Source organism: Elephantulus edwardii, unplaced genomic scaffold, assembly GCF_000299155.1.
Source record: "Elephantulus edwardii isolate Elephantulus edwardi_28Jun2011 unplaced genomic scaffold, EleEdw1.0 scaffold00328, whole genome shotgun sequence".
In the NCBI taxonomy this organism is placed as follows: domain Eukaryota; kingdom Metazoa; phylum Chordata; class Mammalia; order Macroscelidea; family Macroscelididae; genus Elephantulus; species Elephantulus edwardii.
The window spans coordinates 755241-783236 of NW_006400078.1; the positions used below are offsets into that span (position 1 = coordinate 755241).

Consider the following 27996-nt stretch of genomic DNA (forward strand, 5'->3'; position numbering starts at 1 on the left):
GGACCCACAAGGGCCCCTGCAGGGCCAGGGCTGCGGCCGCAAGGGCGTCTCCCGGCCCCACCCCACCCAGGAGTTACTCTCCGGGACCGGCCCCCTCATTTCCTGGCCGGGAGCTGGCCCCGCCCCCGCGCGCCTCCGCCCTCCTACCTTCCCCTCCGGCCGCGGCTCCCATTGGCCGGCGCTCACCTGCCCGTCCGTCGGGGGGGTGGGCCGGGGGGGCGGGGCGCTGCGGCCAGGTGAGGGCGCGCTGGCGGCGACGGAGGAAGGTGACAGCGGGGCGGGCGAGAAGGTGGGGGGGGAGGACGCGCGGCTGGCCGGACGCACGGACCGGGGTGCGGGCATGCGGGAGGCCCGGCTCTAGCCCGCCCCCGCTCCGGCCGCAATCATGGAGTGGCGGCTGCGCGCGCTGGAGCGGCTGGCGCTGGACGAGGCCGGTGGCGGCCCGGGGCTCGACGGCCTCCTGGACCTGCTGCTGGGGCTGCACCACGAGCTCAGCAGCGCCCCCCTGCGGCGAGAGCGCCACGTCGCGCAGTTTCTGAGCTGGGGTGAGTGGGGGGGCTGGGGCGGGAGGGCGGCCCGAGGGGCGCTGCGCGGGGGACCCCTGCGCGTTCCGCAGCCACAGAGCCTCCTGCGGGGACCCGCACCCCACACTCGCCCCTGGCAGGTTCCCCGCCGGACCTCCCCTCACCTGTTCACCACGCACAGGACCCTCTGTTAAGGACCTCTGTCAGCTCCTGGGGCGCCGCACACTTGTTTTTAGAGACTCGCAGAGAGCCAGGCAGGGACACACAAACTTGTTGCCGCGCGCGGACCCCCCACGTTCTTTGCCCACAGGAACACGCAGGCGCGCACACGAACACCCCTGCGTGCCCCGCACTGGCACACGGTGTCCTCCGTCTCTCACGCACTCGCTGGGACTGGTTAGTTCATGGAGAGACCCAAGTAGCCCCCACTTCACCCTGCAGACCGTCCAACTTCAGGGACCCTGACATACGCTCACCTGCTTCTGCTCCCGGATCAGGGGTAGCACACACCTGTGTGTACACACACACACACACACACACACACACACACATTCCCATGTTCCTGCAAACGGGAGCGCCCCAACTGGACACAAGAGCCCACCTCAGCCCTCTGTATAGGCCTCTTGCCAGGCCCAGGGAGCTGCCCCTGGGGCAGAGGACCTGGCTGTGCCCCTTCTAATGACTCATCTCTGTCGCTGGGAGTGGCTGGCCCGGGGTAACCCTGAACTCAGTGTGGGCACTGGTACCAGCCTGAGGACTCCCTGGTCACGCCTGGCTGGCCTGTGGGAGAAGAGCCAGGGGCTGGCCTGGAAGGCGGGGGTAGTTTGATGTTTGCCCAGTGGGCGACCAGCATTCCTGGCGCTCCTGAGCTCTGGGCAGGCACTGGGCCTGGCTGGGCACAGCTGGAGGCCCACTGCCCTGATGTGCCGGTGAAGTTGCCCGCAGCCTGGCTCGTTCCTCCTGGGTGAGGGCAGTCAGAGGACGCTGGCTTATGTGCTATGTGTCAGATTGTGTTGCCTGTGACACATTTGTGTGACCCTCCCTGTCCATCTCTGGCACCTCTACCTGAGACCCCAGTGTGGGGGCCTGTCTGTTGACATCTCCCGATGTAACCGAGGGTGGTGACTCACTCCTCTCCTGCCCTAGCTTGCTCCTGTTCCTGCCCAGCGCCCCCCTCCTCTGTGGCAAGGCAAGGGGGGTGAGCAGTGTGGCCTGGGGGTCCGGACCTTCCTAACTGGTGACTTGGACTTTGGCCTAAGCTGAGTGGTGGGCAGCAGCGTTGGCCCAGGTTCCCCCTCTGAGGTTGGAGGCTGCATCTCCTTAGATCCCTGCAGAGACCTGGGAAAGAGACAATAAATGTCTGTGAGGAGGTTTCCACACCGCCCCCGCTGTGGGGTTCTGCCTGATAAACCTGTGGAGCAGCTCTCTGCCCCACCCACAGGCCTGCCCAGCTAGCGGGGAGTTTACCTCCTGGCAGGGGAAACTGAGGCAGAGAGGCAGATCTCAACTGCTCCCAAGCCCGTCACACTGCTTCCCTAAGTTGCCAAGCCCTTCCGACAGGCGTGTGGCTGCTCCTGGGGAAAAGAGGCCCAGGGATGGCCCTTGCCGAGGTGTCAGGGTGGGGAAGGAGGCGGTTCTTGGCCAGGCTCAGGTTGAGTCCAGGGAGGAGGGCAGACACGGAGTTGTAGGGCTGGTCCAGTGTGGCGGGATCCTGCGTGTGTGCGCACGCACGCCCACAGGTGCCAGTGGCTGCGTCAGGCTAAGGTTTGCTTGGCCCTGTTCTCGAGTCTTGTGAGAAGCTGGGCAGACTGGTATGGAGGCTTCAGGCTTCCAAGGCCTCAGCTGGGGAGCCTAGTGCCTGTCCGTACAGGGCCTACGGAACCATCGTCCTGTTTGCCCTCTGGGTGGCCTGCAGGGTCTCTGGACCCAATCCCACATGTCCTTGCTTAGAGAAGCCCTTCTGAGGACAATGAATATGTGTCATCCTCTCAGTTTCCTGGATGGCCTGGCTTATCACTTCTGAGGGGCCAAGCATTCTAGGGACCTTTGGTGGCTTAATGGTAAGGAGTTGTATTGCCAACTCAAAGGCACGTGGTTCAAATCTACCAGTTGCTCCAAAGGAGAAATCTGGGCAGTCTCCATGAGGTTTACTGCCTCTGAAAACCCGCCAGAGGGTCAGCTATGAGTCACTTCCGACTTATGGTACACAACAACAAGAAACAGTGAGCTGGGAGTGGTGCCCCCTTCACTTCAGAGGGACTTGGCTAGTTAGGCCCCCAGACTGGAGAGGACTACAAGTCCCATCAGCCCCTGGTCGAGCCCGCCCGAGTCCAGCAGGTCCAGGAGCCATGGATCTGGGAGGTGTGCAGACAAGGCAGTTGGTGGAACTGCCACCGACACCTCCTTTCCATACTCCCTGGGGGGGACATCTCTGCAGTGGCCACCCCAGTCTTTCCTCATTTAGCCCCACTCTGTGTCCTCCTCAGCCAGCCCCTTCGTGTCTAAGGTGAAGGACCTTCAGCTGCAGAGAGAGGACTTTGAGATCCTGAAGGTCATCGGCCGAGGGGCCTTTGGGGAGGTGAGCTGCATGCTGGGGGTGGGGGTGGGGAGGTTGCTTGCACCCAGGCAGACTGACCGGTCCCCATCCCTGCCCGCAGGTTGCTGTGGTGAGGCAGAAGGACAGTGGACAGATTTTCGCCATGAAAATGCTGCACAAGTGGGAGATGCTGAAGCGGGCCGAGGTCAGTTTGGGGTGCGATGATGCTCTGAGATGGTTGGGGGTGGATGGGGCGATACCCCAAGGTAGATGGGGTGGTGCCCTGAGATGAATGGGATGGTGCCCTGAGGTCGATAGGTGATACACTGAGGTGGATAGGACTGGTACCCTGAGATGGATGAGGTGGTACCCCTAGGTAGATGGGGTGGTATCCCGAGGCGGCTGGGGATGGTACCCTGGATGGGGTGGTACCCTGAGGTTGATGGGATGGTACCCCGAGGTAGATGGAGTGGTGCCCTGAAGTGGATGAGGATAGTACCCTGAGATGGATGAGGTGATACCCCGAGGTTGATGGGTGGATGGGGTGGTACCCCGAAGTGGATGGGATGGTACACTGAGGTCGATGGGATAGTACCCCAAGATCGATGGGGTGGTACCACAACATGGGTGGGAATATGAACAGGGCATGCAGGAAGGGAATTGGCATCACCACTGAACGGGCACAAGTCACCACCCTCAACATCTGCCAGCCAGCTCCTAGCCCTTCCTCATGGCAAGCTGCTTTAACAGCAGAGTATTCCCATTTTCTTTATGGTAAAACTGAGGCCCAGCAATATAAAGCAGGACTCAGGTCCCCATGAGGCCAGCCCAGGACAGAGCAGAGCTCCAGCTCTCGTCTAGCCTCCTAGACCTTTTCTAGCACTTTCCTCTATGCCCTGAACTGACCAAGGGGTTACTGGACCTCTCTCCAAACCTGTTATAGACGGCCTGTTTCCGGGAGGAGCGAGATGTCCTGGTGAAGGGGGACAGCCGTTGGGTGACCACTCTACACTACGCCTTCCAGGATGAGGAATACCTGGTGAGGGTCCCCTCGGGCGCAGGTGGGAAGGGAGTCACCTGAGACAATCGGGGTGGGAGCCATCCCTGGATCCAGGACAAGGACCCTCCCGCTGGGACCATCACCACTTCCCACCAGTTATGGGGTCTTTCAGAGACCGCTGTGAGGTAGGCGGGGGCAGCACGCCAGGGCCAAGGAGAGTGTTCCTGCAGCATAGTGACCCTGGGGCTTCCGCTGTCCCACGTGCCCCACAGTACCTGGTGATGGACTACTACGCCGGGGGCGACCTCCTCACGTTGCTGAGCCGCTTCGAGGACCGCCTCCCGCCTGAGCTGGCCCAGTTCTACCTGGCCGAGATGGTGCTGGCCATTGACTCGCTGCACCAGCTCGGCTACGTCCACAGGTGGGTCCTCAGTGCCCCCACTGCCCTGCACAGCCTCTGCCCAGAGCTCTGGGGGGGGTGATGTTTGCTGAGCACACACCCAGCACCCCACCCAGGTTCCTTGTAATCCTCATTCCAAAAATGTCCCCGATGGGGCTGCTGCCCCTTTACCAGACATGGAAGTGTCGGCACACGTCACCGCCTCCCTCAAGGGGCTCGGTTGGCAGGTGGGACCCTTTGACCCCTGTGTCCCCAAGCCACTCTGCTGCTTTCAGGGGTCCACGTGATGGGGCCTCAGCTTCCTGTCTGCCACGCATCATACACCTTGTTGAGGTGTGCATTCAGAAACAACCGTGAGCCTACACGCAGACACATCAGCATACAGGTGTGCACACCTGGGCGTGTGCTGGACTCCCATTTCCACACACCTTCAGCCTCCTCCCTCCTCCCACCAGGGATGTCAAGCCAGACAACATCCTGCTGGATATGAATGGACACATCCGCCTGGCCGACTTCGGGTCATGCCTGCGTCTCAACAACAGTGGCATGGTGAGGACCCTGTCGCCGAGTGGGAGCTCCTGGGGAAGGGAGGCACCAGGCACGGTAGGGGGGCCTTGATCTCCCAGAGGAGCAAACGGCTATGCCCGTACCCCAGGTTGGGGGCACCAGGCCAGCGGAGCCCTAGGGAGTGGATGTCTGACCCAGCTCCAAGCCATAGTGACTGGTCTGGAGGCCTTGCCAGGTCCCAGGCTGTCCTGACAGTGACCTCAACACTACCACCCCCAGGTGGACTCCTCAGTGGCCGTAGGAACACCGGACTACATCTCCCCTGAGATCCTGCAGGCCATGGAGGAGGGCAAGGGCCACTATGGCCCGCAGTGTGACTGGTGGTCGCTGGGCGTCTGTGCCTACGAGCTGCTCTTTGGGGAGACGCCCTTCTATGCGGAGTCCTTGGTGGAAACTTACGGCAAGATCATGAACCATGAGGTCTGGCCACTGGGCTCTGCGGCTCTGGGGTGGGCAGCAGGGTGGCTGGAGACTCCTGCTGTGGGCAGTGGGATCCCGGACCCACACTCCTCCCTCATCTGGCCCCCAGGAGCACCTGCAGTTCCCCCTAGATGTGCCCGATGTGCCAACCAGTGCCCAAGACCTGATCCGTCAGCTGCTGTGCCGTCAGGAGGACCGTCTGGGCCGAGGTGGGCTCGACGACTTCCGGAACCACCCCTTCTTTGAAGGTGTGGACTGGGAGCAGCTGGCCACCAGCACTGCCCCCTACATCCCTGAACTCCGGGGGCCCATGGACACCTCCAACTTTGACGTGGATGATGACACCCTCAACCACCCCGTGAGTGGCCAGCTCTACTACAGCGGGTGGGCTGTCTGGACCCTCATCTGCCTAGGGAACCTTCTAGAAAGTTCCTATGTAGTTGTCAGGCTGTAGGTCCCAGGGGCTCATGGGAGTCATGGCTCCCCTGGAGCTGGGCTGCAATCAGGTTGCGCCAAGTGAGGAACCTTTGGCCCCAGATGTCATACCCTTAGCCAGAATTAGCGTGAAGAGGGAAACTCCCAGCATCCCCTGAACTCCACACCCTCAGAGGCCCATGGGGGCTGTCTCTGGGTTTTTAAACGGCACCCCTCCCACATTAATTACCCCAGTGTGTGCCCGAGGAGGCTGGGTGATAGCTGGGTGGTCTTGCCTGGCCCAGGGGGCTTTCTGATCCTCAGGCCTCTCCTAGACCTGTGCCTCCCGCAACCTGTGCCTGCTAATCCAAACATTACCCTCCTCCTGCAGAGGACCCTCCCGCCGCCCTCCCACGGCACCTTCTCGGGCCACCACCTGCCATTTGTGGGTTTCACCTATACCTCTGCCAGGTGAGTCTGGCCCTCACTCTCTGAGTCTTGAGTACCTCCTGGGGAAGCTGTTGCTGCCTGGCATGTGGGGTGCTAGGAAAAGAACCCACCTATGCCTGAGCAGGACGGGTACTCTCAGCCGTGGGGAGGGCTACCCCGGCGCCCTCAGGGCCCTCGGTGCATCCCATTCTCTGACCTTCACTGTGACCTTTACAGCAGACAGAACATTCTGGTCACAGAGTCAGAAGTCACTGCTCCCTGAACCTTGTTTGGCCTCTGTGAAATGGGCCTGATGCTTTCGATCTGATTTAGTCTATGGGCCTTGCCTGACGTCTCAGGCCAGGAGGCACCCAAGGGTGACTGGCATTCATCCAGGGCCTGGGTAAGGAAGTAGCCCAGAGTCACCTGCACTTGTCAAGCCTGTACTGTGAGCCCGAACCACTGAGTCCTCCTGACAGTCCTCAGAAGAGACCTTGGTGTCACTGCCTCATTGTCTTAGGACTCAGATTCCTTCAGTCATTGTTTACAGGCTGGGGCTGGACCTTGAACTTGGGCCTGAGGGCCAAGGAACCAGGGTTCTGGGCTGCTGAGCAGCAGCTCTCTACATGCCTCCTCAGAGCCCCCCCCCCCCAATTTCTTCTGCCTCCTCCGCTGTGGGCTCTGGACTGACCTGTTTCATACCCCATCCCATCTCTCACCAGGCTACCTCAGAGCCAGTGCAAAGTGGGTGCCGCTTGGTTGAAGGAGTGATTGGATGCAGGGGAGAGGGTGGGGCGGAAACTTTAGGGAGTGGCTCTTACTCTCTTGGGTGACCCCCTTCTCCCCTAGCCGTGGTCCCATGGGCCCATCAGAGCAGTTGGCTGCCCTGCAGCAGAGGATCATGTGTGCAGAAGAGGAGAAGGCAGAGCTGAGCCGGAAGCTCCAAGGTACAGCCAAGCTGGGTGGGCGGAACCAGGTGGGCAGGACCCACTGGGGGCCGCTGCTGTAGAGCTAACCACACTCACCTGCGGGACCGTGTCCCTGCCCAGAGGTCCAGGCTCCCTCAGACCCTCAGGAGCTGGAGCACCTACGGAAGGAAGTGCTGACCCTACAGGAAAAGCTATCAGGTACCCCTTCCCACCGCCCCAGCTCTCCACCAGCACACCCGGAGTTGGACTGGGGTTCTAGTCCAGCCCCTGCTCAGTGCATGCTGTGTGGCCTCAGGAAGGACCAGAAGTCTCTGAGGCTGCATGTGGAAGGCAGGGAGAGGGTTCCCCTCCCCAGAAGGGACAACAGTTCCCAGAGATGCTGTGGCCGGGTAGTCCTAATACGTGGTCCTCACGGCTGTCCTTGGCAGAAGTATTACGAGACAAGGCCCCCTTGTGCCAGACTGATGGGGCCCCAGCTGGCAGCGCAGCCCAGGCCAGTGCCCTGCAGCAGGAGAGAGACCAGCTGTGCCAGGTGAGACGCGCGGAGTCAGTGACCGTACTGTAAGGAGAGCCCGGTGCTGACCCCGGCCTCTCCTCCCAGGAGCTGGCCGAGGCTCAGGCGGGGTTCCAGATGCTGGAGGAGGAGCTGTGCCAGGCCCGAGGACGGCAGGAGGAGCTGGTCCGGAAGCTGCAGGAGGCTCAGGAGAGAGAGGTGGCCATGGGCAGCCAGGTGCAGGCCCTGAGCACCCAGCTGGAGGATGCCCGAGATGCTCGGAGTGAGGTGGGTGCTGGGCGGGGTTGGCCAGGGGAATAGGAGGCCCTGCCTTTTGACCTCCAGTGTTTGGAGAAAGGGTTAGGGGCACCATGTGCATTTACATCCCTCTTGCGGCTGGCATTGGGATTTGCCAGCTGCCTCCTGGTTCGTTCCCTACCTGGGAAAGCCTCGGAGTCTGTGGGAAGTCAGGGAGAAGGGCCAAGGTGGACACAGTCAGTGTCTCTTACCTCTGCCCCCCATCACAGCTGGAGGCCCAGGTGGTCACCCTGAACCGGGAGGTGACACAGCTGCAGGTGCAGTGGAAGCAGAACCTGGAGGAAGAGTCTGCCCGGGTCAAGGTAGTGAGGCCATGCCCCCTTGCCCACGGGCTCCGCCCTCAGAGTGAGCCCACTGGGGGCCTCCAGACCCTAATACCTGTCTCTGTGTGCTCAAGACTGCCCACACAGCCAATGGCACAGGACCACCAGGGCGCAAGCGGCAGGAGGCCCAGCTGCAGAAGGAGGTGGCTGCCCTGCAGGTGCAGCTGGACCAGGCCTGTGGTCACGGGTGAGCCAGGTGACTGGCGAGGGTGGGCTGGGGCAGAGGCCAGCGTGGGCAGGCCTGTGGTCACGGGTGAGCCAGGTGACTGGCGAGGGTGGGCTGGGGCAGAGGCCAGCGTGGGCAGGCCTGTGGTCACGGGTGAGCCAGGTGACTGGCGAGGGTGGGCTGGGGCAGAGGCCAGCGTGGGGCTCACCCCGGGCCTCCCTTCCGCAGGCTGAGTGGAAAGGAAGAGATCCTGTCCCGGCTGAAGGAGGAGAACCACCGGCTGAGCCTGGAGCAGGAGAGGGTGAGCAGGGCACACAGACCGACAGTGGCACAGGGGTGGGGCGCTGGACAGGTGGATGGCTGGTCGGAGTGGCTCCCTGCTAGGTTGGCTGGAGTGCCCCAGGACGGGCAGGCGGAGGATTACAGGCCCCGGCGCTAACTCTCCTTCCTGTCTGCCCACAGCTGGCAGCAGAACTGGAGCGGGAACAGCAGAGCAAGCAGCGGCTAGAAGGGAAGCAGAGGGAGACAGAGAGCAACTGGGAGGCCCAGATCTCGGACATCCTCAGCTGGTGGGTCCCACTGGGCTGAGCCTGGATCCAAGGCCTCCCGAGGGCGAGCCCCTGACCTTGAGCTCCTCCTGTCCAGGGTGAATGATGAGAAGGTCTCGAGGGGATACTTGCAGGCCCTGGCCACCAAGATGGCCGAGGAGCTGGAGTCTTTGCGGAATGTGGGCACCCAGACGCTCCCTGCCCGGCCACTGGTGAGCCTGGGACGCCTGAGGGAAGGGCACATGGTGCAGCCGTAAGCTCCCCGGCTCAGTGGATCAGTGGCCAAGTGGGCATTAAGCTTGCTGGGCACGTGGGAGGAAGCACGCTGTGGCGGGAAGGCGTCTTACGTGGGTGCCCGGGACCCACCAGGACCACCAGTGGAAGGCGCGGCGGCTGCAGAAGATGGAGGCCTCGGCCCGGCTGGAGCTGCAGTCAGCCCTGGAGGCTGAGATCCGGGCCAAGCAGGGCCTGCAGGAGCGGCTGGTGCAGGTGCAGGGGGCCCAGCTGCGGCTCGAGAGGTGAGGCAGGCAGGTGGCATGGGTGGGTGCTGGGGAGGAGCGGTGGGCCACACGGGAGCCTGTGGCGAGCGAGCCCTGTCTTTCGCCAGCCGCCTGCAGGAGGCTGAGAGGCAGAACCAGAACCTGCGGCAGGAAGTGGCCGCACTGCGTGAGGAGCTCCAGGCGCGTGGGCCGGGGGGTGAGTAACCAACCGTCCACATGCTTCCCTAGCTTCACCGTCACCAAGGGGGTCCCTCAGGAGCCCGCAGAGTGCAGACAGGAGTTTGCTGCCGGGCCTGCCAACCAGTCCCCTACCACCTGTGTGCTGTCCTTTCTGAGCGCCTCTTTTCCCCAGTGGAGAAGGGATGAGGCACCCGCTGACCCTGGCTCCTCAGGACCCCCAACCCCATGACCCTGACCTCTGTTTCCAGATGCCAAGCCATCAAACTCCCTGCTTCCCTTCCTGTCCTTCTGGAGCTCAGAGGTAGGGGCCAGGGCAGGGCTGCTGGGTGGAGTTGGGGGAATTGGTGTGAACGGGACAGGTCCTTGATACTGCCCCAACCCACCCTTTATACCAGAAGGATTCCACCAAGGACCCTGGCATCTCGGGAGAGGTCCCAAGGCCAGGGCCAGAGCCAGAGCTGAGGCCAGAGGGCCGCCGGAGCCTGCGCATGGGGGTGAGGCAGGCAGAGTTGCTGAGCGGGAGGCCAGGCCCCCACTCTGCCCACACCTCTCACTTGTCCGTTAACTTCCACCCTACAGTCTGTGTTCCCCCGGGTACCTTTTGTTGCCCCACCTCTGGCCGAAAGTCCTCCCACCAAGGTCAGTGCTCGAGGGTGGTAGGCCTCACCCTGCTCACTCCCATTCCGCCAGCCCCACCCAATAGGACAACTGATAGTCTGTCCTGTGTCTAGGGACCAGTGGGGCTCCTCTGTGACCTGGGCTGGGCTGGGCTGGGCAGCTGCTTCTGTCTCCTAGGGATCCTTCTCTGTCATGGCCTGAGTCGGCGGGTGGGTAGAGGGCACGGAACAGCGGCCGCAGGTGCAGTGAGTTTGAGGAAGGCTACAGATCCTGCCACCCCAGTCCAGCTCCAAGCCCTTGACCCCAGGCATCGCAGGGTCGGGGTGGGGCCAGCGCAACCATGGCAGGCCCGGGGTGATGATGTGTCCCATCCTCCCCAGCCTGGCTCACACATACTGCGTCCCCGGACCTTCCCGTCCCCCACCAAGTGTCTCCGCTGCACCTCACTGATGCTGGGGCTGAGCCGCCAGGGCCTCTCCTGCGAAGGTGAGAACCGTGCCCTCTATAGGTGCAGGGAACAAATGCTGGGGAGTGGGGGGACCCTTCTGTGCATCCTGAGCCACCTCCCACCATCGAGTGTTTCTTATGGAAGCCCCTGATGGAGGGGCCCTCCAGGTCACTCGCCTGACCACCTGCTTCCCCCACAGCCTGTGGCTACTTCTGCCACTCAGCGTGTGCCCCACAGGCCCCCCTCTGCCCTGTGCCCCCTGACCTCCTCCGCACCGCCCTGGGAGTGCACCCCGAGACCGGCACGGGCACAGCCTATGAGGGCTTCCTGTCGGTGAGCTGGAGAGGGAAGTAGGGAGCAAGGGAGGGGCTGAGGACCTGTATGGGCACCCCTCTCACTCACACCTGTCCACACCTGTTCCCAGGTGCCCCGGCCCTCAGGTGTCCGGCGCGGCTGGCAGCGGGTCTTTGCTGCTCTCAGCGACTCACGCCTGCTGCTCTTTGATGCCCCCGACCCTCGGCTCAGCCCTGCCAGTGGGGCCCTCCTACAGGCACTAGATCTGAGGTGGACACCTGACAATGGCATGGGGCAGGAGACTAGGTGGGGGGTGAAGGGAGTGGCCAGGGCATATGATCTCTGACCTGCTTCCTGCACATCCCAGGGACCCCCACTTCTCAGCCACCCCCGTCCTGGCCTCTGATGTTATCCACGCCCAAACCAGAGACCTGCCACGCATCTTCAGGGTGAGTCCCTGACTGGGCTGGCCGGGCTTCCATCCCCTCCCTGTGCTGGCCCCACTCTGGTCACCTTTATCTAGTCCTAGCTGCCACCTCCACTCTTGCAAGGACCTCTCTTGTGCTTATATCTTCTGCCTGCCCGATAGCTGCTGTGAACTTCCCATGCAAGACTCTGGCTGCGTCCTGCCTTGTTTGGCTCGCCTGTAGCTCCTCACCTCCAACCTAATCCTCCAGTCTCTTCCCCCGTGCTGGCTGTGCTGTGCCGCCTGTGTCCCAGTCCGCCCATGCAGCCTGCTCCTCTTGGCCCTTGCATGTTTCATTACCTCTGCCTGGAATTGCCATTCTCCTTGGTCCCATGGAGTCCTGGTGGTCCGCTTCATAGGGAGTTTCTCGGCGCCCCTCTGGTGATTCTGATCCACCAGCAGCTCTGAGGGACACAGATAGGCAGTCTTCTTATATGAATTACAGGGAGCTCTGGTGGCTTGGTGGTAAGGAATCGTACTGCCAGCCCAAAGGCACACAGTTTAGATCCTCTGGTTTTGATTTACTGCCTCTGAAAACACATTGGAGGGTCAGCTATGAGTTGGTTCCGACTTGATGGTTCATAACGACAGCAAGTGCGAACTGCAGCCTTGGAACCCACTGAGGGTCCCCCACGGGCCAGGTCCAAGTCTACAGCAATCAGAGTTTGCGTTTTCAGCCCCCTGTTTCCTCACACATCTTGACTAACTCCTGGTCACACCCCTTGTCCCTCTGTTAGTTCTTAGCACCTCTAAGTGTAGGTTAGAGCCCCGCAGTCCACTTGCCCCCTCCCCTTCCCTCTCATTGTCCTGTGCTGCTCGGTAGCTCTCCCTTCCTCCGGCTGTGCCCTGCACCTGCCTCACACCAGGCATGAGGGTACCGCACCTGGCGGGAAGAGGGAGGTGGAGAGGATGGCTGGTTCTCTGTCCCGACCCCTCCAGCCTGGGTGCCCACCCACAGGTGACCGCCTCCCAGCTGGCAGTGCCACCCACCATGTGCAACGTGCTGTTGCTGGCGGAGAGCCCGAGCGAGCGGGAGCGCTGGCTGCAGGTGCTGGGCGAGCTGCAGCGGTTGCTCCAGGACATGCGACCACGGCCCCTGCCCGTGTACACGCTCAAGGAAGCCTATGACAACGGGCTGCCGCTGCTGCCACATGCACTCTGTGCCGCCATCATCGGTGAGCCCTCAGGACCGTGGGGAGGGACTGCCCACCGGGCCATCGCTGCCTGGTCCCTGCAGTCAGAAGCAGGAAGCTGGGGCCTTGCCCTCCCAGGCCCCTCTCTGAGCTTGGCTTTGGGAGGGGCCACTTCTTATCGCTCCTTTTCTCTGTGCTTCAGTTTCTTTTTTTAAAAAGAGACCTTCACTTGAGTGGAAGGAGCAAAGGCTGTAGAAACAGATAAACGAGGGTTCTGGTCCTGGCACTTTTGCTGTCAGCTGGGTGTCCGTGAGCAGCTGTGCGACCCCTGCTCTCCTAACCTGCGGTGTCTCTGGAGACCAGCAGCTGCCCTCACAGGCTTCCACAGACTGGCAGGCTTCAGCAAAAGACATCCATCCCTCCCCGTTTGTAGGCCAGACGTCTGAGATTGAGGGGCGACGGGGGCGCTTAGTGGGGAGAATCTGCCCCATGCTTTAGCTTTGTTGTTGCCGGCAGTGCCTGGTGTTCTGAGGCTTGTAGACGCATCAGTACTATCTCTGCTTCTGTCATCACGTAATGTCCTCCCCCTACATTTTTAGGTCACTTTTTTCTTCTTTTGAGGACACCAGTCTTTGCTTACGGTGTTACCCTGTCCCAGTAGGACTTCACTGCAAATAATTAAATCTGCCATGATCCTATTTCTAATATGATCAGATTCTGAGGTCTGAGGAAAAGCATGAGCTTTGGAGGTGGTACAGTGTATAACATATCGGGCTACTAACCAAAGTGCTGGCAGTTCGAATCTACCAGCTTCTCCATCGGTGTCTCATTCCATGAACACTTACAGCCTTGGAGACCTGAAGAAGGGTCACTGAGTCAGGACCACCTTGGAGGCAGTGGGTTTGCGCTTTATTTAACCTTGTGGGATCCCTGTAGCGCTGATAAGTACAGAGCCACTAACTGGAAAGCTAATGCTTTGAACCACCAGCTCCTCCGCGGGAGAAGATGAGTGATCTCGTTAAGACTGACAGTCTTGGAAACCCAGTGGGAGATTATCCTGAGTCAGAATTTACTTAATGGGAGGTAGTTTGGTTCTGTTTTTTAATTCAACCCAGTGGCTGCTTGGGTGATCCAGTTTGTATTCAACTATTAACATTAAGCTTTGGGGGCCTGGTGAGTTGAAAGCTGTGCTGCCAACCCAAAGGCAAGTGGTTCGAATCCACCTGCTGCATAGGAGAGAGATGGGCAGTCCCCTTTCTTGTGATTTATAACCTCTGAGAACTTTCTGGAGTTTCACCAGGGCCATAACTCAGAGTGAGGGTCTGCTATGAGTTCATTCCGGTTCGATGCCAGTGACTTGAGTTACTAGCGTAAAGGCTGTTGGTTTGTACCCACCCACCATCACATTAGAAAAGGTCAAAGATCTGCTCCTGTAAAGATGACTATTCTGTGTACATATGGGGTCGGCATGTGTCTACGTTGACTCCATGGTAACCAGTTTAGTTTGGTTTTTTTCCATCCCAGTACAGAGCGGCAGCTCAGTGTTCCAGGAGATCTCCAACTGGCAGCTGAGGCCCTGAGGCAGCCTCTGCCCCTGGGGAACCTAGGACTCTCTCTGCAGAGTCTGTGGGTCCCTGAGGTTGTTCAGAGCCAGAAAAGATGAGACACTTGTTGAGCAGGGATCATTGTGTGTAACCATGTATGTCACCACGGCAGCTCTGTGAATAAAGTGCCGTGATTATACCTGTTGTTGTTAGGCGCTGTTGAGTTCTTGGTTTTACAGACAGAAATACTGCCCAGGTCTGTGCCATTCTCAGACTGCTGTGTCTGAGCTTATTAATAAGTTGCTGCTATATCCATTTCACAGAAGATCTGCCCTTTTCACTGCCCTGCCGTTACGCAAGGGGAAAGTGAGGCTCAGAGAAGGGAAGTGATTTACTGTGAATCCCATAGCTCCAAGCTTTCCTCCACAAAAACCAGTCCAGACTCTGGGAAAGAAGGGTCTCCTGAGGTTAGGATGGCAGGGTCACAGTCACCATTTTCTGAAGAAGAATGGAGACCCAGAGAGGGTAGCCACCTGCCAGGTCTCCCTCTGACCCCTTCCCTCTCCCAGACCAGGAGCGGCTCGCTCTGGGCACCGAGGAGGGGCTCTTTGTGATCCATCTGCACAGTAACGGTACCTACCCTCGGACCGGGGTGGGCGTGGAAGGGACCGCCCCAGGGGACAGGAAGGGGACCAGTGGGCCGCTTCTAGCCCACCAGCAGTGACACCCTGTCCTCACCAACCCTGCAGACATCTTCCAGGTGGGCGAGTGCCGGCGGGTGCAGCAGCTGGCCGTGAGCCCCACCTCAGGCTTGTTGGTGGCCCTGTGTGGCCGGGGCCCCAGCGTGCGCCTCTTCGCCCTGGCTGAGCTGGAGAACGCGGAAGCTACAGGCGCCAAGATCCCCGAGTCACGCGGCTGCCAGGCGCTGGCGGCAGGGCGCATCCTGCAGGCACGCACCCCGGTGCTCTGTGTAGCTGTCAAGCGCCAGGTGCTCTGCTACCAACTGGGGCCTGGCCCAGGGCCCTGGCAGCGCCGCATCCGAGAGCTGCAGGCCCCCGCACCTGTGCAGAGCATGGGGCTGCTGGGTGACCGGCTGTGTGTGGGCGCGGCCGGAGCCTTCACCCTGTACCCACTGCTCAATGAGGCTGCGCCCTTGGCACTAGGGGCTGGACTGGTGCCTGAGGAGCTGCCCCCAGGCCGTGGAGGCCTGGGCGAGGCGCTGGGCGCCGTGGAGCTCAGCCTCAGTGAGTTCTTGCTACTCTTCACTGCTGCTGGTGTGTACGTGGATGGTGCTGGCCGCAAGTCCCGAGGCCCTGAGCTGCTATGGCCAGCGGCCCCCACAGGATGGGGTAAGGCCTGGGGCTGAGGCTGGGATGGGGTGTTCTCTAGGCACCGTGTGACATACTTGATAGAGCAAGACAGCATCCCACCCTGACTCCTGGGCTTGGCCCTCCCATAGCCTGACCCTGGATGCCCCTCAGCTGCTTTCATGAATCTCTCTTCCACGTCACACGGTTGGTGCCCTCTATCCTTCCAGAGCATTTTATATCTGGCAAACTCTTAACCAAGCCCAGTTCCAGCATCAGCTTGGCCTGGAGCCTGGTAGATACTTCAAACCTGAGGCCATGGTTTCTGTTGTCTTTACTGTAGCTTTCAGTCTGCCCGCCCTGCCCTCCACTGTCTTAGGGCCCTGCCACCTCTGTTCAGTCCTCACTTACAGTGTTTACTGGAATAAGCTTGGTGCACTGGGACCAGCTGAATGGCCTGGCCTGCTTCCTTCCTCCATGGTCAGCACCCAGGGGCTTGGGATGTTTGGGAAATGAATGAATGAATGGAGCTGTAAGGAAGGGGTCTAGCAGTCACTATTAAATAGAGTGATGGTAAGTCCTGGAAAACAGGGATTTTGGTGTTTCTACTCTGGTCTTGCTGGGATAGGACCTCTGGCTTGTGAATAATAGACACTCCCACTTGGTCCTGGGACTGGCTGCTGGGTTGTGATCTTGGCTCACTGCCTGGCCTGATTGGCTGTACCAGACATGGAATTCTTCGGTTCCTATATCCTCACTTGTCAGTCAGAGGTGGTAGCAGTTCTCTGAGCTGTTGAGAGCAGAGAGGGAAGCCAGGAATCCTGGAGAACATGCCCTGCTTGTGTGGAGTGCCCAAGACTGTTGTCTCTGGTTCACCCTAGAAGCTGAGCAGAGCCACCAGGCTGGTTCTGAGGAAGACAGGGAAGTTACTGTGAGGTGGCTGAGTTCCCCTGGTGCAAGGGAGGACACTGGCTCAGAGAGGTGCCTGGCTTGCCCAAGACTGCACAGCACAACCTCCTACCCTTCAGGTTACACAGCGCCCTACCTGACAGTGTTCAGTGAGAATTCCATTGATGTGTTTGACGTGAGAAGAGCAGAATGGGTGCAGACTGTGCCCCTCAAGAAGGTGAGGGCCTCCCTATCCCCCAGGGCTGGACTGGGATCAGGTTGCAGTGGGGTGGCCTGGCCTGATCTCTCTCTCTCTGCTGGCTCAGGTGCGACCCCTGAATCCAGAAGGCTCCCTGTTCATCTATGGCACCGAGAAGGTCCGCCTGACCTACCTCAGGAACCGGCTGGCAGGTGAGCAATGTGTGCACATTACAATAAAGTGTGTTGAACGGGTGCAGATGTGTGGCCGCGTGATAGTGGGGGGGAGGTTCCTGGAGACTTGGGAGCGCTGTCTAGTGTTGTCCCTCCCACAGAGAAGGACGAGTTCGACATCCCCGACCTCACAGACAACAGCTGGCGCCAGCTGTTCCGCACCAAGAGCAAGCGCCGCTTCTTCTTCCGCGTGTCGGAGGAGCAGCGACAGCAACAGCGCAGGTGCGGACGCGTGCACCACACACCTGCGCCACACACCTGCGCCATGTCGGGGTGGGGCAGGGGTGAAGGCGGTGTGCCCCTCACTGCCGCCCTCTCAATACTTGCGGTGCCCGCAGGGAAATGCTCAAGGACCCCTTCGTGCGTTCCAAGCTCATCTCACCACCAACCAACTTCAACCACCTCGTCCACGTGGGTCCCACTGACGGGAAGCCAAGTGCCAAGGACCTGCCTACAGTGAGTACGCCAAAGCCAATCACAGGCCCAGCTGGTGACTTGAGCCAATCCGAAGCGTGCTTGGTGCGATCGGGCCAATCATTGGCCTGTCTGCTGTACGCAAGCCAATCATAGACTTCCTCTGTGAGACCGAACCAATCATAGGCCTCTCCTGAGCATGCGCCAATTACAAGCTTATTGGTGAGCTTGTGCCCATCAGGAGGCCTGGCCATCGCCCCTGACCATGCCGTGTTGGGACACCTTGTAGTTATGTGACATGTCGCCTGCGACCCATAGCAATCCTGTGTACAGCAGCTCTGAAGCCTGCCCTGTCCCGAGCCAGTCTCACTGACTCCGATACATCTACCCCCACTTGGCCTGGCTTGTGCCGGCATCACCCCCGCAGCCTTGGCTGTCTCCTGTTCACACTGTTTCCCAACAGGCCCCAGAAGTGAAGGGTCGAGGTTCTCGCAGCTCCAGCTCACAGCGACCCCACAGCTTCTCGGAGGCATCACGGCGCCCAGCGTCCATGGGCAGCGATATCCTCTCTGGAGACATGGACCCAAGTAAGGGCAGCCCCAGGGCCTCGAGTACCTCCACTACCTCCTCAGTTCCTCCCCCTTGAGCCCCTCAAACACTGACTGTGTCGGTTTTGTCTCCAACCCCTCCAACCAACCCCCAGCCTCTGGAGCAGTGAAAAGGAAACCTCGCACATCTCTGTCTAGCGAGTCCGTGTCCAGCCCCCAGGGATCGCTGAGCCCCGCAGCCTCCCTATTGCAGGTGAGCTGTGGGGGCTCATCCCTTCCCCAGCCGAAGGAGGGACAGTTCAGTGCTGTGCTGGCCTATGAGTGTGACTGGAGGCCAGAAGCCCAGCAAGCCGAGGTTATCCCACCATTGGTAGCTGTGTCGCCCACCAGCAGACCCTGGTACTGGGCTGGCTCTAACATTCCAGTGTATGGCCTTGGGCAAGTACCTAACTGCCATGTCGTAAAATGAGGCTGTTGGAAGGCCAGGAAGGTTAAGGAGCTCTGTTGGCATAGTGGCAAGAATCTGCGCTGCAATCCCGAAGGCACGCAGTTCAAATCCACCAGATGCCTTACTGGAGAAGGAGGGGCTATCTCCTCCTGTGCCAGCTGGATCCGATTTGATGGTACACAACAACAACAACAAACCAAGTATGGAAGGCCGGGAAGGGCCCAGTACAGCTCTGGCATGCAGGGAACTCTTAGGATCCCTAACAGGCCTGAGGGGTCCCTGGAGATGCAAACATTTAAACACTTGATGACTAGCCAAAATGTTTAAACCCAAGGCACTGCAGGTCTTTATCTCCCTGTCTGAGTAAATCATGTTTGCTTATGGAACGCATAATGGAGCAAGGGAACAAGAGTTGGGTTTCAGGATTAAATAGAAAGTCCCCATGCCTTTCCAGTGACTCACGCACCACCCTGCTCACATCTGGCCTTCTTTAAGGGTTCTCACTAGGTCCTGCAGGTGCTGGCCTCATGAGGAGTCCTACCTGTCTCTTCCCACCCTCATTTCCTCCTCTCCCCCCACCCCCATTCCAGGTCTCAGAACGGCCCAGGAGCTTCCCTCCAGCTCCTGATTCAGAGAGGTGCCTTTAACACCTTCCACCAAAACTCACCCAATCCCAGGATAGAGAGATGTGTGGGAGCCAAGAACTTGAGGAATGCCAGATCCGGCTGGTCCGGACATATGGAAAATTGGACTCAGGGAGGGCCTGGGCAGTGACGGGAGGCTTGCCTGGATCCCATGACACAGGGCTCTGACTCCCAGCCTCATTCCACTTTGGCCCTTCTGGTCCCAGCCTGGTTGCTAGGAAGAAGTCCTCCTGTGTCCCAGGGACCCTCAGCCCTGGATTCCAGGGATGAATGTGCCAAAGCTCTCATGTCCAGTGCCAAGCCCCAGCATCAGGGTGAATGAGGAAGAAAGTCCTGGGCTTGGAGAATGTCTACCATCAGGCTCCTTCCTCCCTGAGGCCAGAATAGGGCATATCTGAGGCTCTGCTCAAGGTCAGGGTGGGCAGTCAGGGGCCAGAAGACAGGAGGCTAGAGAGGAGAAGAGACAGTTGTAGGTGAATAAGGTAAGAGAGGGAAAGGAATGAAGAGAAGTGGAGAGAGAAGTGACTGGAAGGGGATGGAAGTGATCCAGAGGAGAGAAAGAGGAAGGAGATGATGAAGAAGAGGAGAGTGTTTCTGGCAGGGGAATATAGGGCCTTTTTCTCTGGGGAGGAGCTTGGTGAGGTTGGGACCAGGAAAGGGGACTCCATGAGCATAGTGACATTGTCACTGAAACCGTCCAAGGGGAAGTTACTCCTAGGCAGGGGTGGGATGGGATGAGATGGGAGGGGGGTATTTATAAGACTCCTTGGTGGGAAGGTGGACATACTCCAGCCTCCCCAGGAAGAGGTAACCTTTTTCTCAAAGTTTCAACCAACTGTGTATTAGGGGACTATAGAGGGCATATTATTATTGATCACAATCATTATTATTATTATATTACTATTTTTTATTAAGCCTCCCCCTGCTGAAGTGGGGGGGACAAAGAAGTATTTATCTCTTCAAATGCCACATTGCTGATGCTCTAGGAAGAAGCAAGAAAACAATAAAGTCAGCTTTGTAAGCTACTGGCCTCTCCACCTGGATCTGTCCTGGGTCTCAGAAAATGGGGATGTCTGTGAGTGGAGGGTGGCACCAGTGTACCAGGTACCATGAGAGACTAGACCTCTCAAATTTTCAGAAACTGGAAAACAAGACAAGAAAATAAGGCTGTAGGGAGCTCTGGTGGCCTAGTGGCAAAAAGCTGCACTGCAATCCCAGAGGTTCGCGGTTGAAATCCACCAGATGCTCCGCTGGAGGAGGGACAACCTCCTCCTGTACCAGTCAGATCAGATTTGACGGTACACATACACAAAAATAATTTAAAAAAAAAAAAAAAAGAGAGAGGGTGGCTGTGCCAAACGAGAAGGTAACCTGGGAAATAAATCTTCCTGCCTCATTCGGCTCAAACATATCCAGCAGCTAAAGGCCCAGGAGCCCAGTTATGGCATGTGAGGACAGCCTGAGGGGCACAGACCTGGAAAGAGAAGGGGAGATAAGGATCTAGAGGGGCAAACTCCAGGTGTCCAGCACCATACTGCCTTACCCAAGGGAGGCGGTGGAGGCAAGTTAGGAAGACCAGATTGTGGTCACCTGTGTCCAAGCTGATTGTGTCTCTCCCTCAAGCCTCTTCCTGGGCTCTAGATTCTGGATTCAGCACGTCCACTGAAAGGTCTAGAAGTTCAAACTTGATGTGTCCCCAACAGACTACATAGGTGCCAAGAGTAGTTTATTCACAGTAACTAGAGAAGCAGGTTACCCTGGAACCATTTTTTACAACGGTCTTTTACATCCCACCCAATCTTTCCGCAAATCTAGTCAGTATTGTTTCAGGGCCTTAAAATAAGTGCTATCATATCAATATTGTTCTGCAGCCTAACAATATCTCGGAGGTGCTTTTGAGACTGTTGCTAAGTGCCTGTGACTCATAGCGACCCTGTGTACAATAGCCCTAAACCCTGCTTTATCCTGTGCCAATCTTATTGTCTCTAACAGACCTACCACATTACCCCAGTCACTGAATCAATCCACCTTATCCAGGGTCTTACTCTCTTGCGCTGTTCTTCCACCCTCCCAAGCATGACAGCCCTCTCCAAGGACTGGTCTCTCCTTGCAACATGTCCAAAGTATGTCAGACGAAGCTCCAGAATCCTTTCCTCCAAGTAGCAGCCTGGTCTCACCCTCTTTAGGACGAACCTGTTTGTTCTCCTAGCAGTCCACGGTATATTCAATACTCTTCTCCAGTAACACAGCTCAAAGGCATCAATTCCTCTTCTATCATCCCTAGTCATTGTCCAGCTTTCTGATGCATAGCAAGTAATTGCAAAGAGTCTGGCCTAGGTCAGGAGCAGCTTAGTCTCCAGACTGACACCGTTGCTCTTCAGTACTTTAGAGAAGTCTCTGACAGCTGACTTTCCCAATGCAATTCGTCTTTTAATTTCCTGACCGCTGTACTAAGAGTGTTGATTGTGGAGCCAAGCAAACTACTACACTTTTTCAGTGACTGCAGCAATGAGCTTAAGGATTTCAGAAATGGTGAGGATGGTACAGGATAGACAGATCTGCTGTTCATAGGGTCGCTGTGGGTCCTAATCGACTCCACCGCACCTAACAATTCACTCTTTAAATATTACAAATAATTCGGATTTTGGGACGAATGTTACTTTTCTCATGGAAATAATGGAGGAAGAGCCCAACTCAAACAGCTGAACACATTTTACAAGACACCAGCGCACGGAAGCGCACGTTTACCGGCACTTAAGGAACTAGCGCAGGCTCAGTAGAGCCTGAGAGCGCTCTTTTACTACCAGGACTACATCTCCCACAATGCATCGGAGAAACGACCAATCCGTGAGAACATAAGGAAGAGACATCGGGAGGGCCCAGGGTAAAGAAACTACAACTCCCATAAGCCTCCGCGGGCTGACCGAGCTGTCTACCCTTTCAAGCCTCCGGAGGGGTGGAAGAGGGTCCAGGACTCAACTTCCCGGCAGGCTGCGCGGCGCCAGGTGCTGGACTCTATTTCCCAGCAGGCTCCAGGTCGCGGCCGCCGCTGTGCCTTGTGTGGGATGTAAGCGCGGAGGTGGGCGCGGGGGAAGGAGGCCAGGATTCGCTTCGGGGTGTAGGGGCTTGTCCTGGGGGCTCGCTTCGGACACATTCCCAGAAGTCAGGGAGCAGGGCTCGAGGGGGCGGGGCGGGACGGCCATTGAGGATTCCCCGCGGAGTCCTGGGGGCGGTGCACCCCTACCGGGGCCGGGGTCCCACGGTGCGGGAGACAAGGAGGCCCTGTAGCCTCGGTCGAGGGGAATCTCAGAAAGGGCGAGCAGGTGAACAGAGGGGGAAGAGGGCGGCGAAGCAGGGTGGGGAGACCTCGGTGGAGCCTGGGCGGGGGGCTCCCCGGCCGCGACCGTCCGACCCTCGGTCCCCGGGCTCGCCCGCAGGCCGCCGCCCGCCGCCATGGGGCTGAAGGCCGCCCAGAAGACGCTCTTCCCGCTGCGCTCCATCGACGACGTGGTCCGCCTCTTCGCCGCCGAGCTGGGCCGGGAGGAGCCGGACCTGGTGCTCCTGTCCTTGGTCCTGGGCTTCGTGGAGCACTTCCTGGCCGTCAACCGGGTCATCCCCACAAACGTGCCCGAGCTCACCTTCCAGCCCAGCCCCGCGCCCGACCCCCCGGGGGGCCTCACCTACTTCCCCGTGGCCGACCTGTCCATCATCGCCGCCCTCTATGCTCGCTTCACCGCCCAGATCCGCGGCGCCGTCGATCTGTCCCTTTACCCCCGGGAGGGGGGTGTCTCCAGCCGGGAGCTGGTGAAGAAGGTGTCTGATGTCATCTGGAACAGCCTCAGCCGCTCCTACTTCAAGGACAGGGCCCACATCCAGTCCCTCTTCAGCTTCATCACAGGTTGGAGCCACGCAGGTGGCCAGGGGCACGAGGCCTGGTCACCCCTTTCCCAGAACTGTCAGGTTGACAGAGCCCACTAGACTCTGATGTGGAGTGGGTGTAGCCCCCCCCATCTTGGCAGTTGGGGAAACTGAGGTCCAGAGAGGGGCAAGGAGTGCAGGAATCCATCACACAGCAAGATTTGCAAGGCTCGAGCCCCAGGTCGTAACCTTACCTTCTGCCTACTCAGCAGCTGCCCTCCTGCCATTGCTTGACACACACACACACACACTCACTCACACTCACTCACACACAAACACTCCCTCTCTCTCTCACTCTCAAGCCGCTTATGGTTTGGGGTTTGCAAGGCCCTTTCTTTTGTGCTCAGTCCAATTAGCATCACAGGTCCTTAAAAGCCATTGCGGCAGGAACCTGAGGCAACCCCAGACTTTAGCGGGGAAGGAGTTTGAGTAAATTAGGAGCATTCCAGTGTGAAGCAGGTGATAAGTATTGGGAAACGTCCCTCACCTGTGTTAGGATCAAATGAGGGCAACGCCTTAGGGAAAACCTTGAGGTAACAGAAATAGGTAATGTGGTTTCAAGAAACGCCCAGAGACGAGGACATAGACTGGTTTGAGCTAGAGAAGGCCTCTGCTTGAGCAGGGTGGGAAGGGAGGAGGGTGGAGAGCACAGCTGAGGCATAGCATAGGCTTGGTGGCTGGAGCCGCGGGGAGCAGGACCCAGCACTGCCCTGTCCCAACCGAAGTTTATGATTTTTCCCTCCCACAGGCACCAAGCTGGACAGCTCCGGCGTGGCTTTTGCCGTGGTCGGGGCCTGCCAGGCCCTGGGTCTGCGGGATGTCCACCTGGCATTGTCAGAGGACCACGCCTGGGTTGTGTTTGGGCCCAATGGGGAGCAGACAGCTGAAGTCACCTGGCATGGCAAGGGCAATGAGGACCGCAGGGGTCAGACAGTCAACGTGGGCGTGGCTGAGCGGGTACTGCATCTTCCCCTGCCCCCCGATTCAGACTACATTTTAGCAGGCTAGCCCAAGCCCCCCAAGAGACTCCATGTTCTTGGGCCATATGCCTCTTTTCTCGTCACCCCCTTCAGAAGTTGGGAAAAGAAAGCAGGAAGGCTCTTCTCTGACTGTTGTTCCCTGAGACACGACAGCCTGAGCGGCCTGTCCAGAGATAACTGGCTTGCTTTCCTCCCAAGAGCTGGCTGTACCTGAAAGGATCATACATGCGCTGTGACCGGAAGATGGAGGTGGCATTTATGGTGTGCGCGATCAACCCTTCCATTGACCTGCACACTGACTCACTGGAGCTGCTGCAGCTGCAGCAGGTGAGGGGCTGCTGGGTTGCCATGGGCCTTTCTTCCATCAAACCGCATCGTTTCTTTCTGTAAAATGGGGTGATAATCACTGGTCTAGCCTGTCGTAGGCACCTGGAGTACAGAATTCAGATGTGAAACAGCTTTGATTCCAGTGACTGACTGACTCCTGAATTCTGACTCTTCCCACCTGGCAGGAGGTCCCTGCTGGTGCTGCACCCCATCTTTGCCTGAAAGGCTGAGGGCCTTACCCCCTCACCTTCCTCAATTCTTATCTCTTTCTTTTGGCCTCTTAGAAATTGCTGTGGCTGCTCTATGACCTGGGACACCTGGAAAGGTTAGTAGTGGGAAGGGGCCAGGCTGGGTCTCAAGGATGAGGGCTAAGTAACAGCCTGGACTCAGTGGCCTTTTCCCAGGTACCCGATGGCACTGGGGAACCTGGCAGATCTGGAAGAGCTGGAGCCTACACCTGGCCGGCCAGACCCACTCACCCTCTACCACAAGGTGAGGCGTCCCCGGAATGCAGTGGGGAGGTTCCCAGCAGTGACTGAGTCACCTTCTACTTGGGGACTCTCAGAGCTGGCCTCACAGGAGGGAACTCTGTGTGTTGGGGGTCTCTCTTTTACTTCCCCTTTTTGTGAGTGCTGGCTGTGCTCACAGTCCTGGGGTATGGACATAACCCCTGCCCCCATGGTCCTGCCTCAGGGCTGGAGCAATGCAGGCTTCATCAGTGCAGTCCAGGTGCTGAAGTGGACAGGTGGCCTCCAGCCCTGGCTTCCAGCCTCAGCGTGGCAGGGCCTGTGTGCACCTTGACCCTGCTGTCACTGCGGTCTCCTCCTAGTGGTCTAGGCTTGTGTGTCTGAAAACCTAGAGCTCGGGGAGGCGGGGAAAGCTCTGCCCTAGATCTTTGAAGTGGGGGGCCCACCATCAGCAGTTTGGCCCAGGCATCAGCAAGCAGTCTTGCAGACCAGGAGTCCAGGTGGGATCCGAGGTTTTAACCTGATGGGATACAGGTGCTACCGTGGCCCCTCTGCCCTTCTCCCCAGGGCATCGCCTCAGCTAAGACCTACTACCGGGATGAGCACATCTACCCCTACATGTACCTGGCCGGCTATCACTGTCGCAATCGCAATGTCCGTGAGGCCCTGCAGGCCTGGGCCGACACAGCAACTGTCATCCAAGAGTAAGGGCCCCCAGCCCACCCAGGCGTGAAGCCTGCACCCCAGATCCCCCGTACCCTGCTCAGTCCCTGGACCCCCAGTTCACCCAGGCTCTTCCTCTCCCAATCCAAGCCTCTTGTCAGCAGTGTCATGACCGCAGCCACTCCCCTGGTTCCACCGTGGCCCCTGTCTTCACAGCTACAACTACTGCCGGGAGGACGAGGAGATCTACAAGGAGTTTTTCGAGGTAGCCAATGATGTCATCCCCAATCTGCTGAAAGAGGCAGCCAGCCTGCTGGAGGCCAGTGAGGAGCGACCGGGGGAGCAGACGCAGGTGAGGGCTTGCCACCCTCCCACCCCAGCGAGGCTCCGAGCCCCAGGTGTCGGGTTAGACAAAGCCACCTTGGTATCTGCTGTGGCTCAGGTCCTGCACCTGTGTTTGAGGCTGTTTTATAAGTTCCCCTCGGTTGCAGTGGGGTAGAGGTGTAGGGGATGGGACCTGCTTCTCAGTCCTGGCTAATGACGTCTCTAGTCAGGGAAACCCATTACTTTTGAGTCTGTTCCAGTTCATGACGCCCCATGTAGAAATAGGGTTTTCTTGATAGAAATGGAAACAGACCACGAGGCCTTTTCAAGACAACAGTGATTAAGTTTGAATCACCAAGTTCTAAGTTACTAGTTGTGCATAAACCATTCACACCACCCAGAAGTTCTCAGAATGTGCGTATCTGGGCAGAATGTGCGCACCTGGGCTCACTTTTCCTGGAGCTGTGGCTCATAGACTAAGTGGGACACTAGGAATCTGACCTGGGCCTTCCTTGACCTGCCCAGGGCACACAGAGCCAGGGCTCTGCCCTTCACGACCCTGAGTGCTTCGCCCACCTACTGCGTTTCTACGATGGCATCTGCAAATGGGAAGAGGGAAGCCCCACACCTGTGCTGCACGTGGGCTGGGCCACCTTCCTGGTACAGTCCCTGGGCCGATTTGAGGGACAGGTGAGGGGCCCTGCATGGGTGTTTTCAAGGGACTGGGGACACCGGGTGGAGGTAGGTGCCACCAGAGAATCCTTGTTGTCCATCCTCTTTGGATACAGAGAACATTGACAACCAAGACAGGATGGTGGCTTCTGGGCCTAGAGTGCCCAGTGGCCTGTACCCTGCCCCTCAGTTTGCCCGCCTCTCTGGTCCAGGTGCGGCAGAAGGTGCGCATTGTCAGCCGCGAGGCCGAGGCGGCCGAGGCAGAGGAGCCGTGGGGCGAGGAGGCCCGGGAAGGCCGTCGCCGAGGACCCCGGCGGGAGTCCAAGCCTGAAGAGCCGCCACCGCCAAAGAAGCTGGCCCTGGACAAGGGGCCTGGCACAGGGCAGGGTGCAGTGCCGGGACCACCCCGGAGGCCCCCAGCCACTGGCCCTGGCCCTACCCGTGGCCCTGAGGCCAGCAGCGCGACTCCAGTACCTGTGCCTGCTGTGTCACCACCCCCGGAGGGTCCAGTGCTCACGTTCCAGAGTGAGAAGATGAAGGGCATGAAGGAGCTGCTGGTGGCCACCAAGATCAACTCGAGCGCCATCAAGCTGCAGCTCACCGCGCAGTCCCAGGTGCAGATGAAGAAGCAGAAGGTGTCCACGCCCAGTGACTACACACTCTCTTTCCTCAAGCGGCAGCGCAAGGGTCTCTGAGCTGTCGGCCTGGGACCCTGCAGCCTGGAGACGGGCCTTTCCCCACCTGCAGGGTCCACACACTCCCCCAGGGAGCCTAGGCGCATGCCTGGCTGCACCCCTTAGAAACCAGCTCCAGACGCTGTACTCTGAGCTCAGGTTGCCTCGCTCAGAACCAAAAGCCCGGGCGTGGGCTTCTGGAATATAGGCCTCCTCTCCAGGAATCCCGGCCCCTGCTACCCAGAACTCAAGCCCTACTGACAACAAGCAGGAATTCAGAGGAGCTTATGGGCACCTGCTGCCAGCCCAGCCCCAGGGCCGCTGCTCGACCTAGGAACTTGGCCTCATTTGAGATCTCCATCCCTCTGGACCCCAATTCCCTCCAGATTTTGGAAGTCTAGCACCATCCCCTCAAACCAAGCTGTTGGGAACCTGAAGCTCCGCCCTTTCCTGGCCAAACTGGCCCCACATCAGAGCAGGAGTGCTCTCCTGACCCTCTGGGAGCCTCCTCAAATTCCAGTGCATCTCGGGGGACCCTGGAGGAAATCTGCAGGGGGTTGGGAGTGGGTGAGGGAAGCCTGATCTTTTCCTGTTTTTGTACATAGATTTATTTTTCGGTTCCAAGGAAGATGAATACATTTTGTAAAAAAAAAAAAAAGCCAAAAACAGTGTCTGTACCCTCTGGGGAATGGGGACGGAGTGGGGGACTCCCCTCCAGTGCGAGGCGGCACCTGCAGGGCACGGGGCCAGGACTGCGGAAGTACACACATCCCAGGCTCCGCCCTGTGCACCAGGACACCCCCACCCCCTACACCTGCCACATGGGTGGTGCCTGCTGGCTGGCTGGAGGGGTACCCTGCTGACCCGGCCCCAGGGCACCTGCCGCGAGGTGCCTCCTCCTGGCTGATTGGAGAGCACCCTCTCGGCCCCCACCCCGGGAACCTGCCTTGAAGACGCCCCCTCCTGATTGGCCCGAGGAGCACGCTGTTTCCCCGCCCCTTGCCCTGCCGCGAGGGCGCCCCCTCCTGATTGGCCAGAGG

At 59.0% G+C, this 27996-nt stretch overlaps 2 protein-coding genes across 3 annotated transcripts; both read left to right on the forward strand.

Annotated features, from left to right (window-relative positions):
• Positions 1-385: 385 nt before the first annotated feature.
• CDC42BPG (CDC42 binding protein kinase gamma (DMPK-like)) lies at positions 386-18934 on the forward strand. The gene is made up of 37 exons (XM_006901529.1): positions 386-545; positions 3011-3102; positions 3182-3265; positions 4004-4099; positions 4333-4481; positions 4916-5009; positions 5247-5447; positions 5557-5805; positions 6253-6332; positions 7140-7237; positions 7340-7417; positions 7648-7751; positions 7821-8000; positions 8240-8332; positions 8428-8540; positions 8748-8820; positions 8982-9088; positions 9165-9279; positions 9437-9585; positions 9675-9763; positions 9996-10048; positions 10143-10241; positions 10327-10386; positions 10746-10851; positions 11013-11146; positions 11238-11377; positions 11475-11556; positions 12532-12748; positions 14820-14882; positions 15000-15599; positions 16586-16683; positions 16772-16856; positions 16979-17099; positions 17216-17333; positions 17755-17878; positions 18007-18092; positions 18878-18934. Exons 1-37 carry the CDS (start codon positions 386-388, stop codon positions 18932-18934), a joined length of 4647 nt encoding a protein of 1548 aa, XP_006901591.1.
• A 3395-nt stretch (positions 18935-22329) lies between these two features.
• MEN1 (multiple endocrine neoplasia I) lies at positions 22330-26977 on the forward strand. 2 transcript variants are annotated; one of them, XM_006901468.1, is made up of 9 exons: positions 22330-22844; positions 23598-23806; positions 24028-24156; positions 24441-24481; positions 24561-24648; positions 25191-25327; positions 25503-25638; positions 26136-26300; positions 26495-26977. In XM_006901468.1, the coding sequence occupies exons 1-9, from the start codon at positions 22385-22387 to the stop codon at positions 26975-26977; spliced, it is 1848 nt and encodes a 615-aa protein (XP_006901530.1). In that variant the 5' UTR covers positions 22330-22384. The 2 variants fall into 2 exon arrangements, with proteins under 2 accessions (XP_006901530.1, XP_006901531.1); XM_006901469.1 differs by having other exon boundaries at positions 22330-22829.
• Positions 26978-27996: the final 1019 nt, after the last annotated feature.